This window comes from Doryrhamphus excisus, linkage group LG20, assembly GCF_037039965.1.
Source record: "Doryrhamphus excisus strain RoL-2023G ecotype Guam linkage group LG20, RoL_Dexc_Guam_v1.1, whole genome shotgun sequence".
Classification (NCBI taxonomy): domain Eukaryota; kingdom Metazoa; phylum Chordata; class Actinopteri; order Syngnathiformes; family Syngnathidae; genus Doryrhamphus; species Doryrhamphus excisus.
In genome coordinates, this window is record NC_136376.1 from 14,510,200 (window position 1) to 14,524,064 (window position 13,865).

At 38.0% G+C, this 13,865-nt stretch overlaps 1 protein-coding gene across 1 annotated transcript in view; it reads right to left on the reverse strand.

Annotated features, from left to right (window-relative positions):
* The window catches only part of lmbrd1 (LMBR1 domain containing 1), a 43,843-nt gene that overhangs the window by 23,981 nt on the left and 5,997 nt on the right, over positions 1-13,865 (reverse strand). The window contains exons 4-7 of the mRNA XM_078787168.1: positions 7,297-7,394; positions 6,044-6,111; positions 5,285-5,373; positions 2,622-2,695 (exon numbers count right to left, since the gene is read on the reverse strand). Of these exons, the coding sequence (XP_078643294.1) occupies positions 2,622-2,695; positions 5,285-5,373; positions 6,044-6,111; positions 7,297-7,394 (329 nt within the window). The remainder of the gene's footprint in view (positions 1-2,621; positions 2,696-5,284; positions 5,374-6,043; positions 6,112-7,296; positions 7,395-13,865) is intronic.

Below are 13,865 nucleotides of genomic sequence, written 5' to 3' on the forward strand. Positions count from 1 at the left end.
CCTACATTCTCAATATCCTTTGATAAAGAGGTCAATCTAGTACAACCGAGCTAATTAAAACTGCTCAGGATACAGGGTGCATTAGACTAATTTAAACTAACCAAGCTAATGGCGTTTCAATATATAATGCTCTACAATGAATAGCCTTGTTAATGTGTCGCATAAAACATTTTCCCTATAGCAAAAACAGTACGTGTTCCCAGCAAGTCTGGCTTAAGACACTTCTAATAGGGGTTTTCCAATTAAATGTCTATCAAAGATGAATTGTCTCTAGTTGCAATCTTTCTGTGTTCAAGTAGATGTGATTGGTGTTGGTCTGGAGAGCACTTTTGAAACTCGGTCTCCTGTCTTTTCTTGGAATTATTCCCAAGACCAGTCAAAATCAAAACTACAGGGACAGCAGTGTTTCATGTGTGCACTGTATGATTTACGCCAGTGGTCCCCAAAGTAAGGCCCGGGGGCCGGACACGGCCCACTTCCACATTTGACCCGGCCCCTTGAACAATAAAGCATGTACATTTTTCTGTCATAGAACTGGAATGGTAACCTATTGTGAGCAACGTTACTACAAACACACTTTTTTTGGCAAATCTTACCATGCAAAGTTTAACATGATCATGGTGTTGTTCTTCACTCTTGGTCTTGACATGGTGTCTGTTCACATGGCCTTGACTATAACACAACTATCTTGTGGATACATTTACCAACAACACAGAAATATGTGGTTTGTTTGGGAAAGACCAGACTGACAAAAAGAAGCAACGAAGCAAATGGTGGGCCAAGAATTTTGCATACAAAATACAAAGATAATTTTTTTGTTCTTGACCTTGACTTGATGTGTTTTCTTCACTACAAGATAACTATCTTGAGGACACTGACCGAAAACCTAGAAACGTTTGGCTGATTTAGGAAAGGACACAGTGACAGGGTGTTGAAGATTAACCACAAAAAGACATCAACAAATCCTCTTCAGTGTCTTTGTAATCTTTGAACAAAATCTTCACAACAGTTCAGCTAATCTGCAAAAGCAGAACAAACGAATAGCCTTATTACGAGTCAAAGTGGCAGTCAATCGCCAGCGAAATAATTACGTCTCTTCCATGACACTTATATAATTAACTTCAGAGTGTGTTAGCCGACATCTAATGAATGGCAGTGGGCAAAGTCTGTAATCTTTTGACATGAAGCTTAAAATTGTTTCTGTTTAATCTTTATGTTTAATCTTACAAACTTTTGTTTATGAATCGAAAAGTGTACCCTCTGCTTTTTCTATGGCGGTATAAGTATATGTGATTTTGCATAAGCATGCTCTTTATGGTGTTGAAACTACTGACTAAAGAGCTACGCAGGGGAGTGAATTAATTAGGCTGAGAAGATTCTAATATACAGCACATAGGAAAAATGTGACATTGCCGTGATTCATTAAGTGACAGCACCTACACAGGTCAATGTCGTGATCTGTTATTAGATCAACAGGCCTTCGTCTTTACCATTTAAAGTCACCTTTGCATATTTAGGGTGTAAATTATTGAGCAAGAGGAAGGTCAATATATAATTGAGCCATTTGACATACAGTACATCTATATGTAAAAAAATGCTTTTAAATAAAGCCACTGATAAGATGAATGGCTGGATGTACAATTAATAAAATATAACATACAGATTGTAGTAACACGTGGGCTTTGTTTGTAATCTTCATAATCAAAACATAAATCTGCATGGAACTATATTTGGTATGGAAGGTTAAAATGTGGCAGGGACAGTTAGACAAAGCTGAAAGATAGCGCTTACGGTACATGCGGTGATAAGCGGTAGACTTTATAGTGCCCCATTTTGCACCTCTATTGTCACAATAATGTTGTGTTCATTTCCATTTGAGTGACTTAAAAGACAAGACTGCAGCAGTACTATTGCTGCGAACAGTGCCGCGTTGAAGAAATAAAAATAGCTTTTACAGCAGGTAATTGGAAGAGTCAATGGCAAAAGAGGGGGCAGTGGAAACTAAGCAAAGCTCTAGCCTCACATTGTACTTGGTCATTAGCCACTCTCTACACTACTGAAAACTGTGAGAACAGTGGCTAAAACCCCAGTTGAGATGGATTAGCGATGCTAAAGGAAGATTGGTTCTACAACTTACTAGGTTGTGTATTATTCATCAGGAGCTCCACATTCGATTGTTGTGTAATTTGTCAAATGGGACTCTGGGCTCAACAGAAATTGGATAGATTGAGGTTGGCTGTCACTTTTACTTTTACTCCCCGGGTTGATGCCCAAGTATTTTTCTCGCATTTTGGTTTCCCTCCAGCATGGTACTCCCACACAGAGTGGTGCCACCCCAAACAGAAAATGTTCAGTCTCTTATCTTACCAAGATAACTGTGAAAATTGGACAGTCTTAACAAAAGTTGCGTGGCATTTTTTTGGAGAGGAATTAGAAATATGGCAGAATGTAAAAAAAGACATACATTAAGTAGATCTATATATAAAAGTGACATCTGATCAGACATTTACAGGTCAACATACTTCCTCAAAGGAAAAGACGTCAGCAACAACTTACTCATTTATATATGCATTTAAAACCAACTTAAAATGTGGAAACTCATGGCACTGGTGTCAACTCACTGTGTAAGTGATCACTGCCAGCATCCCAATCAAGGTCAAGGAGCTGATGGAGAAAGCCAGGGCAGTGAGACCATCTGTAAATGGAAAGACAGGATGGCAATTGGATATAGAGTACAGTGCGTCGTTTGACCTTGTTCTAAGGAGACTTTAGCAGAATCCTGCAATCCTACATCCATTTGACAAAAACCTGTAGCATTGCCATTATTGCATGTTTTTATTAGGAGAACCATATTATGCTACTTCATTTTCCCAAGGTTTCAAGATGATAAAATGGTAATCAATGTTACGTATGTATTCATTTAGGTCACATAGGCACCAAAATTAATTTGGTCCATGTTCACAACAGGAAATTATATGAAGTAAAACCATTGGATGAATCAACTCACATTACATACAGCAACGAGTTTAATTGAAACGGTTTACGGTTTTGAACATGACAAAGGCTGTTTTAAGATTACGTCAACTTTAAATAAAAATGTCATACACTTACAAAAGGTTTAAACTTGAAAAACAGCACAATACTTGTGTTTCTGAGATGTTATACATAGATTTATCTGTACGAGTTGAACTGGACTGTTCATAATGAAACAATAGTGCATTACTCGGTTGAGGACGACCAATTTCAACTTGCACGATTTATGACAAATCAAATTGTCACTAAAAATGTAATGCCAAATGTGTGGCTGGTTATTAAATGTAAACAGAACAATGCTGTCTGGCATAGCTACTCCAAAAAGGGTGAGGAAAAAAAACACTCAGAGACACAGTGGCCGCACACAGCAGCAGTTCACCGCAGTGATAACCAGTGTCTAATGTGAATAGCATAACAAGCACCGTATTGTTGAATCTGTCTACAACACTCCCAACATTGAAGATAAGTAGACAAAGACAGACAGAAAACATTTCCCAAATTTAATTTAAGGCTCTTGCTGTTCATCAAAGTTTCATCATATCAGTATGTAGAAGAACTGGTGAGATGTATTTAAAATGTTATGGGTATTTGTACATATCCAATATTGTTTACTGTGTTGCTGTAAAATCTTTGCATAAACACAGCGGGTCTCTGCCATTACTTTCAGCATAGACGCAGATGACTTAAAAACAGCTTGATCTGGGAATATAAGTAGATTGAGTTGAGAAGTGTCAACTCTGAAGAATAAAGGGGACCACCTATCAGGCAAGGGCAACAGTAGGTGTCACAGCAGCTGTCAAAGCTGGAGTTAGAAGACAGGGATTGATGAACAGACCGATAGACTCTCTCCCCTGTCAGGATCCCACCTGTTTTAGGGATCTGTGTAAAATGCTACACAGTTGCCGCTTTCCAGTTAGCCCTCGTGCTCTCAGCGGCAACTTCTCAGCTCGGGGACCGCCCGTCAGCACAGGCCTCGGTGGTTATGTGCTTCTTTCTCCTTGACATGGATATTCATATGATTAGAAAATATTAACTTGATATTCTGGGCTTGGATAATATGTGATGTTTAAGGCATATAGCATATTTTTTGAGCGGGGTGTCACCAGCTGAAGGCCAAATAGATTTAAACACTAATTTCTCTTAGTATTGCATTACAGTCATCCCCCGTTTATTGTGGTTAACTTGTTCCAACTGAAGATATAATATTTACATCAGTTACACGAATACACTTAATAAAAAAAATATAAATAGATAAAAGGTCTCCATAACAATGTGTAATGAAGACATTGTAATAAAGCAAATTTTGAAGTCATTAAGTTACAGTGACCTCAGTGACCATTCATAGCAAAGCAGTCAGCTGCATTATGTGGCAAACGTTGCTTTCCTTTACACAATTAACCTCCCATCTGGAGAGAGAAGGGAGAAAGGGAATTAGAACAGGGATCACCCTCACATTTCCACCACGGCAACCTGGAAATGTTCCCCTGTGCCAATGGAGGAAGGTTAGGAAGCATGCATGGGGGGTCCACTATTGTGAAAAGAGGCAGATGGTTTAACTTCCTCCTTGATCCGCATATGGCAAAGGTCCAGAGGACTCAGAGGAGTCCACATTTGGCATTTTTCCCACATTAGCATGTTTCGGAGCATATTAAACAGTGTTCCTCTCAACAAGTGAGGACACCTGAGGAGTGTGCAGTTGCAGTTTTGGGATCAGTGTTTTCTTTTTAAACGCAATTTATTTGTTAGCAACTTTACATACAGTCTACTGGAGGGAAAATTATATGACTATGTATGAGTAGTATGTTCAGATATGCTATGTTGAAAATTAAAAAAAAAAAAGTACTTGGGAAAAACTTAAAACTCCATAGGGGGGCTAATAATTTTGTCCTGAACTGTATCTATTTTGAATGTCGATCCAGGAAATTGTAGAACATTTTAATCTATACTGAATGACATCACATTTTTGCTGCAGACACACACATACGCCAATGCTCAATATATGTACATGCGACACCAACACATTTGCCGCACTTAATTAGGCTTAATAAGACTGTGTTTACAGTTGTGGTTCAGCATTGACAGTGATATTTTAGTCATAGGACCAAATGGTGCACAGTAAAGAACATATGCATAAAGAAAGGACTTCATTGGGCGGGTTTCATGACATTTTATGTGACACAACTCTCATATTCCAAACCAAAATGCCACCACTCACTTGGGCTGACTATATAAAAGAAAGAACAGTACTTACGGCTACTGCCAAGCTCCTCAAAAAGGTATTGAACTTTCTCCCACTGGGTGGCATTCTGTTGCGGTGGAGCCTCAAGTGGAACAAATGCTCTGAAAAACATAAATTGTGACAATTTTGGTTTGGGTGCATATCTGAGAGATAATGTAAAAACTGTGCATAGCTATGAATTTTCATCAAAAAGATTTTTTACCCTGTGTAAGTACAAGAAATACAGCCATTTTTTTACGTAACTTAAAGAAGAACTGTCTCTTTCTGAGGTGAAAGTTTTTCATTTTGCAATTGTGTATACCTGTGGCAGTGAAAGGTCAGAAACCATTTAAAGGTTAACAAAAGCCTTGTAAGATCAAGCCGCAGAAGCTGTTGTGTGGACTGTCACCCAACAAAACACTGGTGTCTCTTGGTGGGAGACAAGCAGTCCAAGGGGAAAGCTATCATGTTGGTAAAAATAGAAGGAAGGGGGTAACAACTGGCGTAACAAAGCGTCAATAGTCTCAATGTCTGGAGAAAACTGGCTAAATTACATCTTCAGAAGAGCACTGAATCCCAGGACACCATGGAGTAAAAAGTATGGTACAATCTTGATCACGTTATCACAGACTTCACATAGACTCCATCAAATAGATCATTCCAAATAGAATAGGTAAGTAACACTTTTACTCCTGACATATAGCATTGTAAATGTTTGACAAGCTCTTCCGCTCATGCAACGAACACAATGGCATCCAGCTATCAAGTAGCAAAAGAATGTGTCTAACTTACCCAATTAATAGAAGCACCAAGCAGACAATGGCAAATCCAACCGTGTACTTCAGAGCATTTCTGACTTGCTGCAATAAGAGAGACATTTAAGTGTACAATCATGGCCATGAAAAAACTATAATTCAGTTTAAGTGGCAAAAAGAATGTTAATGGTGGTGGTGGGTGTGTGCAATGCTGGGAACGAGTCAATACTCAATTTGTCTTGTGAATTTTGTGATTCAAAAGTAATACTGTGTTTACTCTATGTACCCAATCAGAGATAATGTGATCATCCAAGTTGCAAGGACAAGTAACGATACATTTTTTCCGGTCTTTGGAAAAGGACCACAGTCGTCTTAAAGCTGACAGACGGAGAAGAGAAGCAGCAGTGTGAAAGCTGCTGATTTTTGCATCACTTTCTGAAGACATACTAAAACTTATGTAACAGATGCCAGCTGGTGTGGCTGCGTGAAACCACGCTGGTAAACCTCACACCCTGATGCCTTAAACAGCTGTGCCGGATGATGAGTTGATAGCTCTGGCTTTTCGCTCGTCAGCTAGCGCTACTAAAATCTCATTTAGTGGGGATCGGTATTCTTGAATATCAAGGTTTGCATCACACTGCAAAGATGCTTATTGAATTAGATGATATAATTAGCTCCGTTAGTACGATACACGGTTATTATGATAATCCAGTTACTAGGATGCCCTTTTCATCTCCCGCCAGCCAATTTGGTCTGCTTATATCGATATAAAAGCAGCTGTATTCTTGTGTTCAACGATGCTAAGGATTTAGCAAGTTTTGCGCAATTGGAAGTGAGCCCTGAAAGAAGTTTGGGTTGGCTAAAAACGCTCTGCTTCATAGGGTTGAAGGTTTGTTGGTTAGTTAGGAAGCACACACACATGTGTGACCAATCACAGCGGAGTGGACGTGCCCGGACGCAGGCAGTGGGTGGAATAAACTAAAACAAATCCAAGGAAATACAGCTGGAATATGTGCAGATTCTCTAGCAAGTCTTCTGTGTTTGTTATTGCGTGTAGCTGCTCTATAGGAGTCCAAAAGTCAATACAAAGGGTCAAAAATTAGCATGTCTGTCTGTAATAGGTCCCCTTTAAGTTAAGTGTCACATATTTGCTGACTTGTGTTTGTTTGACACGATGCGGTACATGTCTGGATCGCTGCATGTGAAAAGCTACTTGATGAATAATTGAAGAATAATAACAACAATACAACTTGGAGAATAATAACAATACAGAATAATGTGAAATATTACCGAGCAAGTGTTGACGTTGTCATCATCCCTTTCTTCATAATAGAAATAAACAAAAGGGATCCATAGAAAGACACAGAACAGAATGATGGAGTAAAGTGCTGTGGAAAGAAAAAAGATAAAAATCAGAATTAATCATTTAGAATAATTTCTGCAATGAAGATACAGCAGAACATCAGTTTGCGTGTTTTTCAGTCACATTTGAAATGTACAGCAAAATGTTATTAATACACCGTTTAAGTCCAACTGTGTGTTCTTAATGTATTTTTATCACAAAGCGTCGTCGTTGGCAGCTTTCATGGCCGAGTCTGATTAAACTACAAAAACAAACAAACATGGAAACAGTAACTGAAAATCAGCACTGTCCCCTGTTTATGATGTCATCATCGGTTGACTCAAAATAGATTTCATAGCTTGACATGTATACAACAATTCTATAGGCATATAAATGATTGATGACGCTAACCAAGGTTCCACTGTACTGTATACTGTATACACACACATACTATACAGTAAATAATTCTCAAACATTACACTGAACATTTCTTCTTTCTATAAAACTTTGTGGCGACGGAGAGATTTGTAATATAATACATTCACTCAGGACCTAATGCGGATCAATAAATATTACTCCTCATGGAAGCCTGAAATTGCTATAAGATGTACCCAGTTAATCCAATTGCAATGATGTGAAATTTCCCTTGACAGATTAAAAAGGCACCAGTGAGTACACACTAATTATTTTCTGTGAATATTTTACCTTTTCTGCATTTCCACAATCTTACACTATTCCAATTCTTTTACTCAGTCACTTCATTAAAATACATCTGTCAAAAGCTCATGTGGTATGTGTTCTAATAAGTATGTCATATTATAAATTGTAGTGAATCATCATAAAAAACAGTATATTATAAAAGGAACTGTAAAAACTAAAAATAATTGCCTCTAAGCTGTATCTTTATTTTTCTCAAGCTGCTGCAACACTTCAAAAATCACATACCTCATGAATGGGTACAAATTGAAATGTGTTGCTTCAATCCTAAAACCAAACGCATCTGTGAAACAGTATTTTAAATCACCTTTGTCGCTATCCCATTTAGAAAGGAAAAGAAACAAGGCGATAATAATGCTAGCGCATTCACTGAACACATTAACTGGAAAGTGTCCATGACAACCTAGAATTTCAACATCTGCTAAGGCTTTCATGATGGCCCACAGTAAAAATGTTTTTTTTTTCTCTAAATGCTTTGAAATCAGTGGCACATATGTAGTCATCTGAAAAACACATTTTATGACAGTGACATAGCACATGCGTCAAAAGAGGCCTTTCTTTAAAAAAAACAAAAAAAATAATAATCCTAAAAAAAAAAAAAAGGGTTTGCCTTACAGGGTATTTGCGTATGAATGAGGAACCAATTTTACGACGTTATAATGGGACAATTCCCAAGGAAAATTGAGTGAAGCTTCCATTAGAGGCCGAAAGCAATGCTGGCTGTTATACATGATTTTTTTTTTTTAACCAATTTAACAATGTTTTTGGAGAGGCTATCTGATGACTTTGATACTCTGGGAACACTTTGCCAAGTTTTTACAGGGGTGAATAGTTGTGTTTTTTTGTAACTTGCAACCAACTTTTTTTCAATCAATTGATATCATATTTTAGTTCCCTCGGAAAACTTTTGGAGTTTCTTTTTTCATGCACAGCAGACTATAATTGAATATCTATGTTTGGAATGGTTGGTCAGACAAAACAATGGATTTTAAGATATTCCTGTGAGCTTCAAGCAGCTATTGTCTGCATGCTCTTTTGTCAACAATTTTAAATGATTCATAGTCTGGTAAGTTTGTGTTCATTTAATCATTGAAAAGTGGATGATGCCAATCCCTTCTGACAGGCTATGATGCAGTCAAACAAGTCACTTAAAGTTACTTTTGGTGTACTCACACTAGGCCATTCGTGTCGTGCTGGACTTAGACAGGCTTAGTTGTGCCTCTCCTGGCCCCCCACTCGCATGCGCTCACACAGCGTGCTGTAGGTGGCCTTTTCCAAATATGCTATACTTTAAGTGTGAAGTGTCAGTACAGTACGATCATCCTAGTGTGTGCATGCCCTTATTGACCACACCTGTCTTACGATTCTGCTACCAAGTTGTGATAGGATACTTGATCACAAACATGTGTACTTTGTCTAAGGGAGACGTTTGCTGAAACAGGGACACATAGCGTGATAACAAGACACATCATTATTTTCAGTCTTTCTGCAGGTGTTAATAAAACCACTGCTTGTACTGAGTGCACAGCGCTTTTAGTGTCCTCAAAGCCATCCAGCACAAGGAACAATTTATCCTTTTAGAGAAGCATTTGTATTTCAACCCATTATCCTGCTGCCACTGGCGTGTTTAACATTGCTTTGGGCAGCTTTGGAAAAAAAAAAGCACAGAATCACCAATGACTTTTTAGAGTGTCAGAGGCAATTCCAAAATTGGTATGCAGTATATTTTCTTTGTGAAAGCACACTTTGTCAAACTGTCTTTGTTGGTCTCTTTACGAGAAACTAAATGTTCACCAAAAAAAAAAAAAAACTTTTTCAATGTAGAAAGCCAAGGTGAGGTACACTTAAGATCGAGAAACACTACTTTAAGCTAATGGTATTCTTTTCAGCAGTAAGTGGGTGGAAGACAGAAAAACCATGATGAACATGTCTTGGAGCACTTGATCTCACAGGAGATCAAGATAAAGAATGACTGATACCCCATGGGAACGACAAAAATTTGAAACGACGGTAATAGCAGTGCATTCGTTTTTTTGTACAGCAGGGGTGCTCACTCCACCGGTAGATCGCCTTGGTAGTTTGGGTCAAGTGGGTAAGTATTTATATGTTGGTTGTGTATATTTTTGAACACTGGATACTGCTTAAACTTTATTTTTCCAATGAGCAACCTTCTGCATGCTACAGTCCTCTGTGTTCTTCCACTTCCTCCTTGCTGTCGAGTGTGTTTCTACCTGCAAAAGATCAATGAATCCCACTTCTGCCACCCTGTAGCCGTTTTTATGGTTAAAAACTGATCTAACTGTGACCTATTTTAGTGTGCAGTTGCGTCTTTTAAATACATCTTTTTTAAATGCATCTTTGGAATCGTCTTTGGTATTGAATGACTTAATTTGGGGTAAAATCATTTGGGGTAAATTTTATTTTGTCATATAACAAAAAGATTGTAGGTTGACAAGGTTGTCCCTCAACACATTGTGTTTGACTTCCAGTACAAATTAGTCACAGCAATAACGACAACTGAAAAATGACAGATGATAAATTACAGAACAGCAGATTATGTTCTTAAATTGCTGTCACTGTTGTATTGTAAATGTAACAAACAATATACTACCACAAGTCTCAACTACAGATTATACACAGCATTAAGCATTTTCAAAGACAAGCTATATTTTTATCAAATGTACTCACTCCAACACACAAACAAATATCAGCAACATATGGGCTTACTTTTTCTAGACTGTGACATTATTTTTCAATAAATATGTGGTTATTGACCAGTCCAGGGTGTACCCCGCCTCTCGCCCAAAGACTGCTGGGATATATATACAGAGAGCCGAGGACAAATTAACGCATTCACTAACAAAGACGTATTTAGTATTTATGTTTTTTCGACCCCCATATTTATACGTATTTTACGATTTTTTGGCACAAAAGACATAATGACGCAACTGCACCGTGGAATAGATCATATTAAGTGAAGTTTTAAGCCATAAAAACGGCCACAAGGTAGCAGAGGCGCATTTTAGAAGAGCTCCGCATGGATCTTTACCATGTATTGCCTTGAAAAATCTGTCAAAACCGTCGGTGAAAAATGGCCAGTACTGAGAGGGATGTCTTGAAAAATGGCTGGAATTGAATGAAAGAATGGATTTTTTTAATTCAAATTTTTTTCTATAGCGTTTATTTTTTACATCTTCATTTACATCTGGGAAGAGACATTTTGCTGGTTCTTGTGCACAGGTCGAGGCTAACACCTGCTGGACACATATATAGTGTCAGTTGAGGACACATTGTGAAAACAGTACTTTGATGTTACTTGGCAACTAATGTTTCAGTTAATAATTAATCAAAGCAGCATCTGATATATCATAGAGTGCCGCATCATTCCTTGCAGCTTCATATAAGGCTTAATGAGAAACATTAGACCCTTGTCCCAACCTCCGTGTGGCCGTCCACAAGGGTATTAGAAGCTAGACTCTTGTCCCTTGCTGACAGGTGAAATATATTACATTTTATGTGAAAATTAAATGCCAGGGGACATTTCACTCTGAGACACTCTCTGACAAAGGACTCCTGAGAGTGATGAAAATATCTGTCCATGCAGGCATTTGCTGAGCGGTATGGCACGACGACAAGCACCTGCATCGCTCCCAAACATCTAGGGAGAGACCGTGTGGATAACTCCGTATGAGCCAGGATTGGAACGGTTTAAAATGCCTATTAGTACCTGTCTCAGGGGCCTGATCAAACCAAGGAAATAATTAAAGCTCCTCATAAGGTGTGAGAAAAGGTTATAACAGTGGCCATATACTGTACCTCTTCATGTTGTATTTTGATAACTGATGTTTCTTTATGTATATAGTAATACAGAATTAGAAGATAAAACGTTTTCAGAATCTTTAATAATCTGCCACAACAAAGAGGCTGAATCCACGTGCGGCTCCCCTGTCCTGACCCCCGTCCTAGAGGATTCATTTGTTTCTCCTAAAAAACAACGTATGGTGTGTGTAGCAACGGTCGTCGGAACGCTGCTATAGCAGTGTGAGGTCACAATATGCACATTAAATGGGTGAAGTTACTCCCGTCTTGGGTCATACTGATGTTTTTTTTTCCGTTTCCAGTATTCCTTTATCTCTAACCATTTCAAGATACAACCTCTTGAAATAGTAATATCAAACTGAGTATTTTCTTGGGGAAAAAAACTTTAGCGCCTAAAGGCTTAATTCAGATGTACAATTTACTGCATTTAAGTATGCTGGAAATTACACTGAAAGAACGTGATGTCTGTGAACACAATCCCTCATCGCTCATAACGCGATTTAAAGCGTGATTCAAATGTTTAACTATTAAAAGAGACTAGTGTCAAACAAATGGACTTGTGTGGAGTATTTTTAACTTGATTGACATATTCAGTTCATTTGGAGCACGTGATACATAGGAATATACAGTATATCATTATTTATCTTTCTATTCATTAAATATAGTAAAAATTGGCATATTTCAGACAGTTGCTAGTGATGATTAATCATGACTAATTACTTAAAGGTCTGATTAATCTGTTTAAACTTTTTAATCATTTGACAGCCCGAGTTAATGTACATATTGAATAAAGAATAAGACTTACGATGGATGCTATAAATGCATACAGTTGTTGACATAGCCACAATCAAAAAGGAAACTAACCATTGCTTACACATTTGCTTGGGGACTTCGGCCAGAGACGTATGGAAATTGGGCAATAAAGGATTTCTGAACTTACATCAGCTGGCTGACATGGTTTTCCTCCATTTGTATATATTTTTATTTTTCGAGTCTCCTGTAAATAGTGGCGAGAGTGTTATGTATGGTTCTGAGCTGTGATTCAAGGTTGGGCAATAGGGGGCAGTTGCACACGATTGCTAGTTTCAGCCACCAACCCAAGAAAGAAGAGGAGTGCACCTTGCTGTAAGGTATAAAAGCGCTGTTTTGTAAAGGTATAAAAGGCTGATTGTGCACACAGTTGTCCTGCCTCACCATCATTACAATATTTCATTACAATATTTCATATACCTACCAAAAGAGCTGCTGCAATAATGTCACTGTATGTCTTGAACAAAGTCAGTGACAAAGTCAGCTTTCGTGCATACAAAAATCTTTCTTCCGGTGATTAACAATCTACAGAATTCTTCCAAAATGACTTTAATACTGCCATGCAATGCATGAATGTTTTTATGCTGTGTAACTAGACAGTAGTTATGTTGATGAAGTTAACAATACATGTCCACATATACAGAACAATATTCCATAACATTACTCTGTTGATACCATACTGGTATGTCAGGCACAATAACAACAACATGGTTGTTTGACATAGACGGGACCAACTTAAGGGTTGCATGCCATTCCTGTGTTCCTGTTTACCTGACAGTGCAGCCAATATAAAACTTGAACAATATATAAAATTGCATACATATGTACATACGTTGAAATAAAAATTCAGTATATTGTAACGTAATTACTTTTACATTTCAATTTTATACACTGAATTTACTACCACTATTTCTGCTTCAAACAAACCGTGCAAACAATCCATGACCTTTTGTTGAAAATGGCGATTTCCACCATCTCAGTTGTTTGTGCTGCTGCTAAAAGGCGCAATCACTTTTTTGGAATTGAAACCCTGTCATTACGTCTGCAGCAGACCTTTACATGTGTCAGGGGATTTAGGCCTTGTCCACACGAACACGGATATTTCGCTCGGCCCCCAATATAAAGGAGGCTTGGAGTTTTGGCCTCCTGTGCACTTGAGTTTGACAGCCTT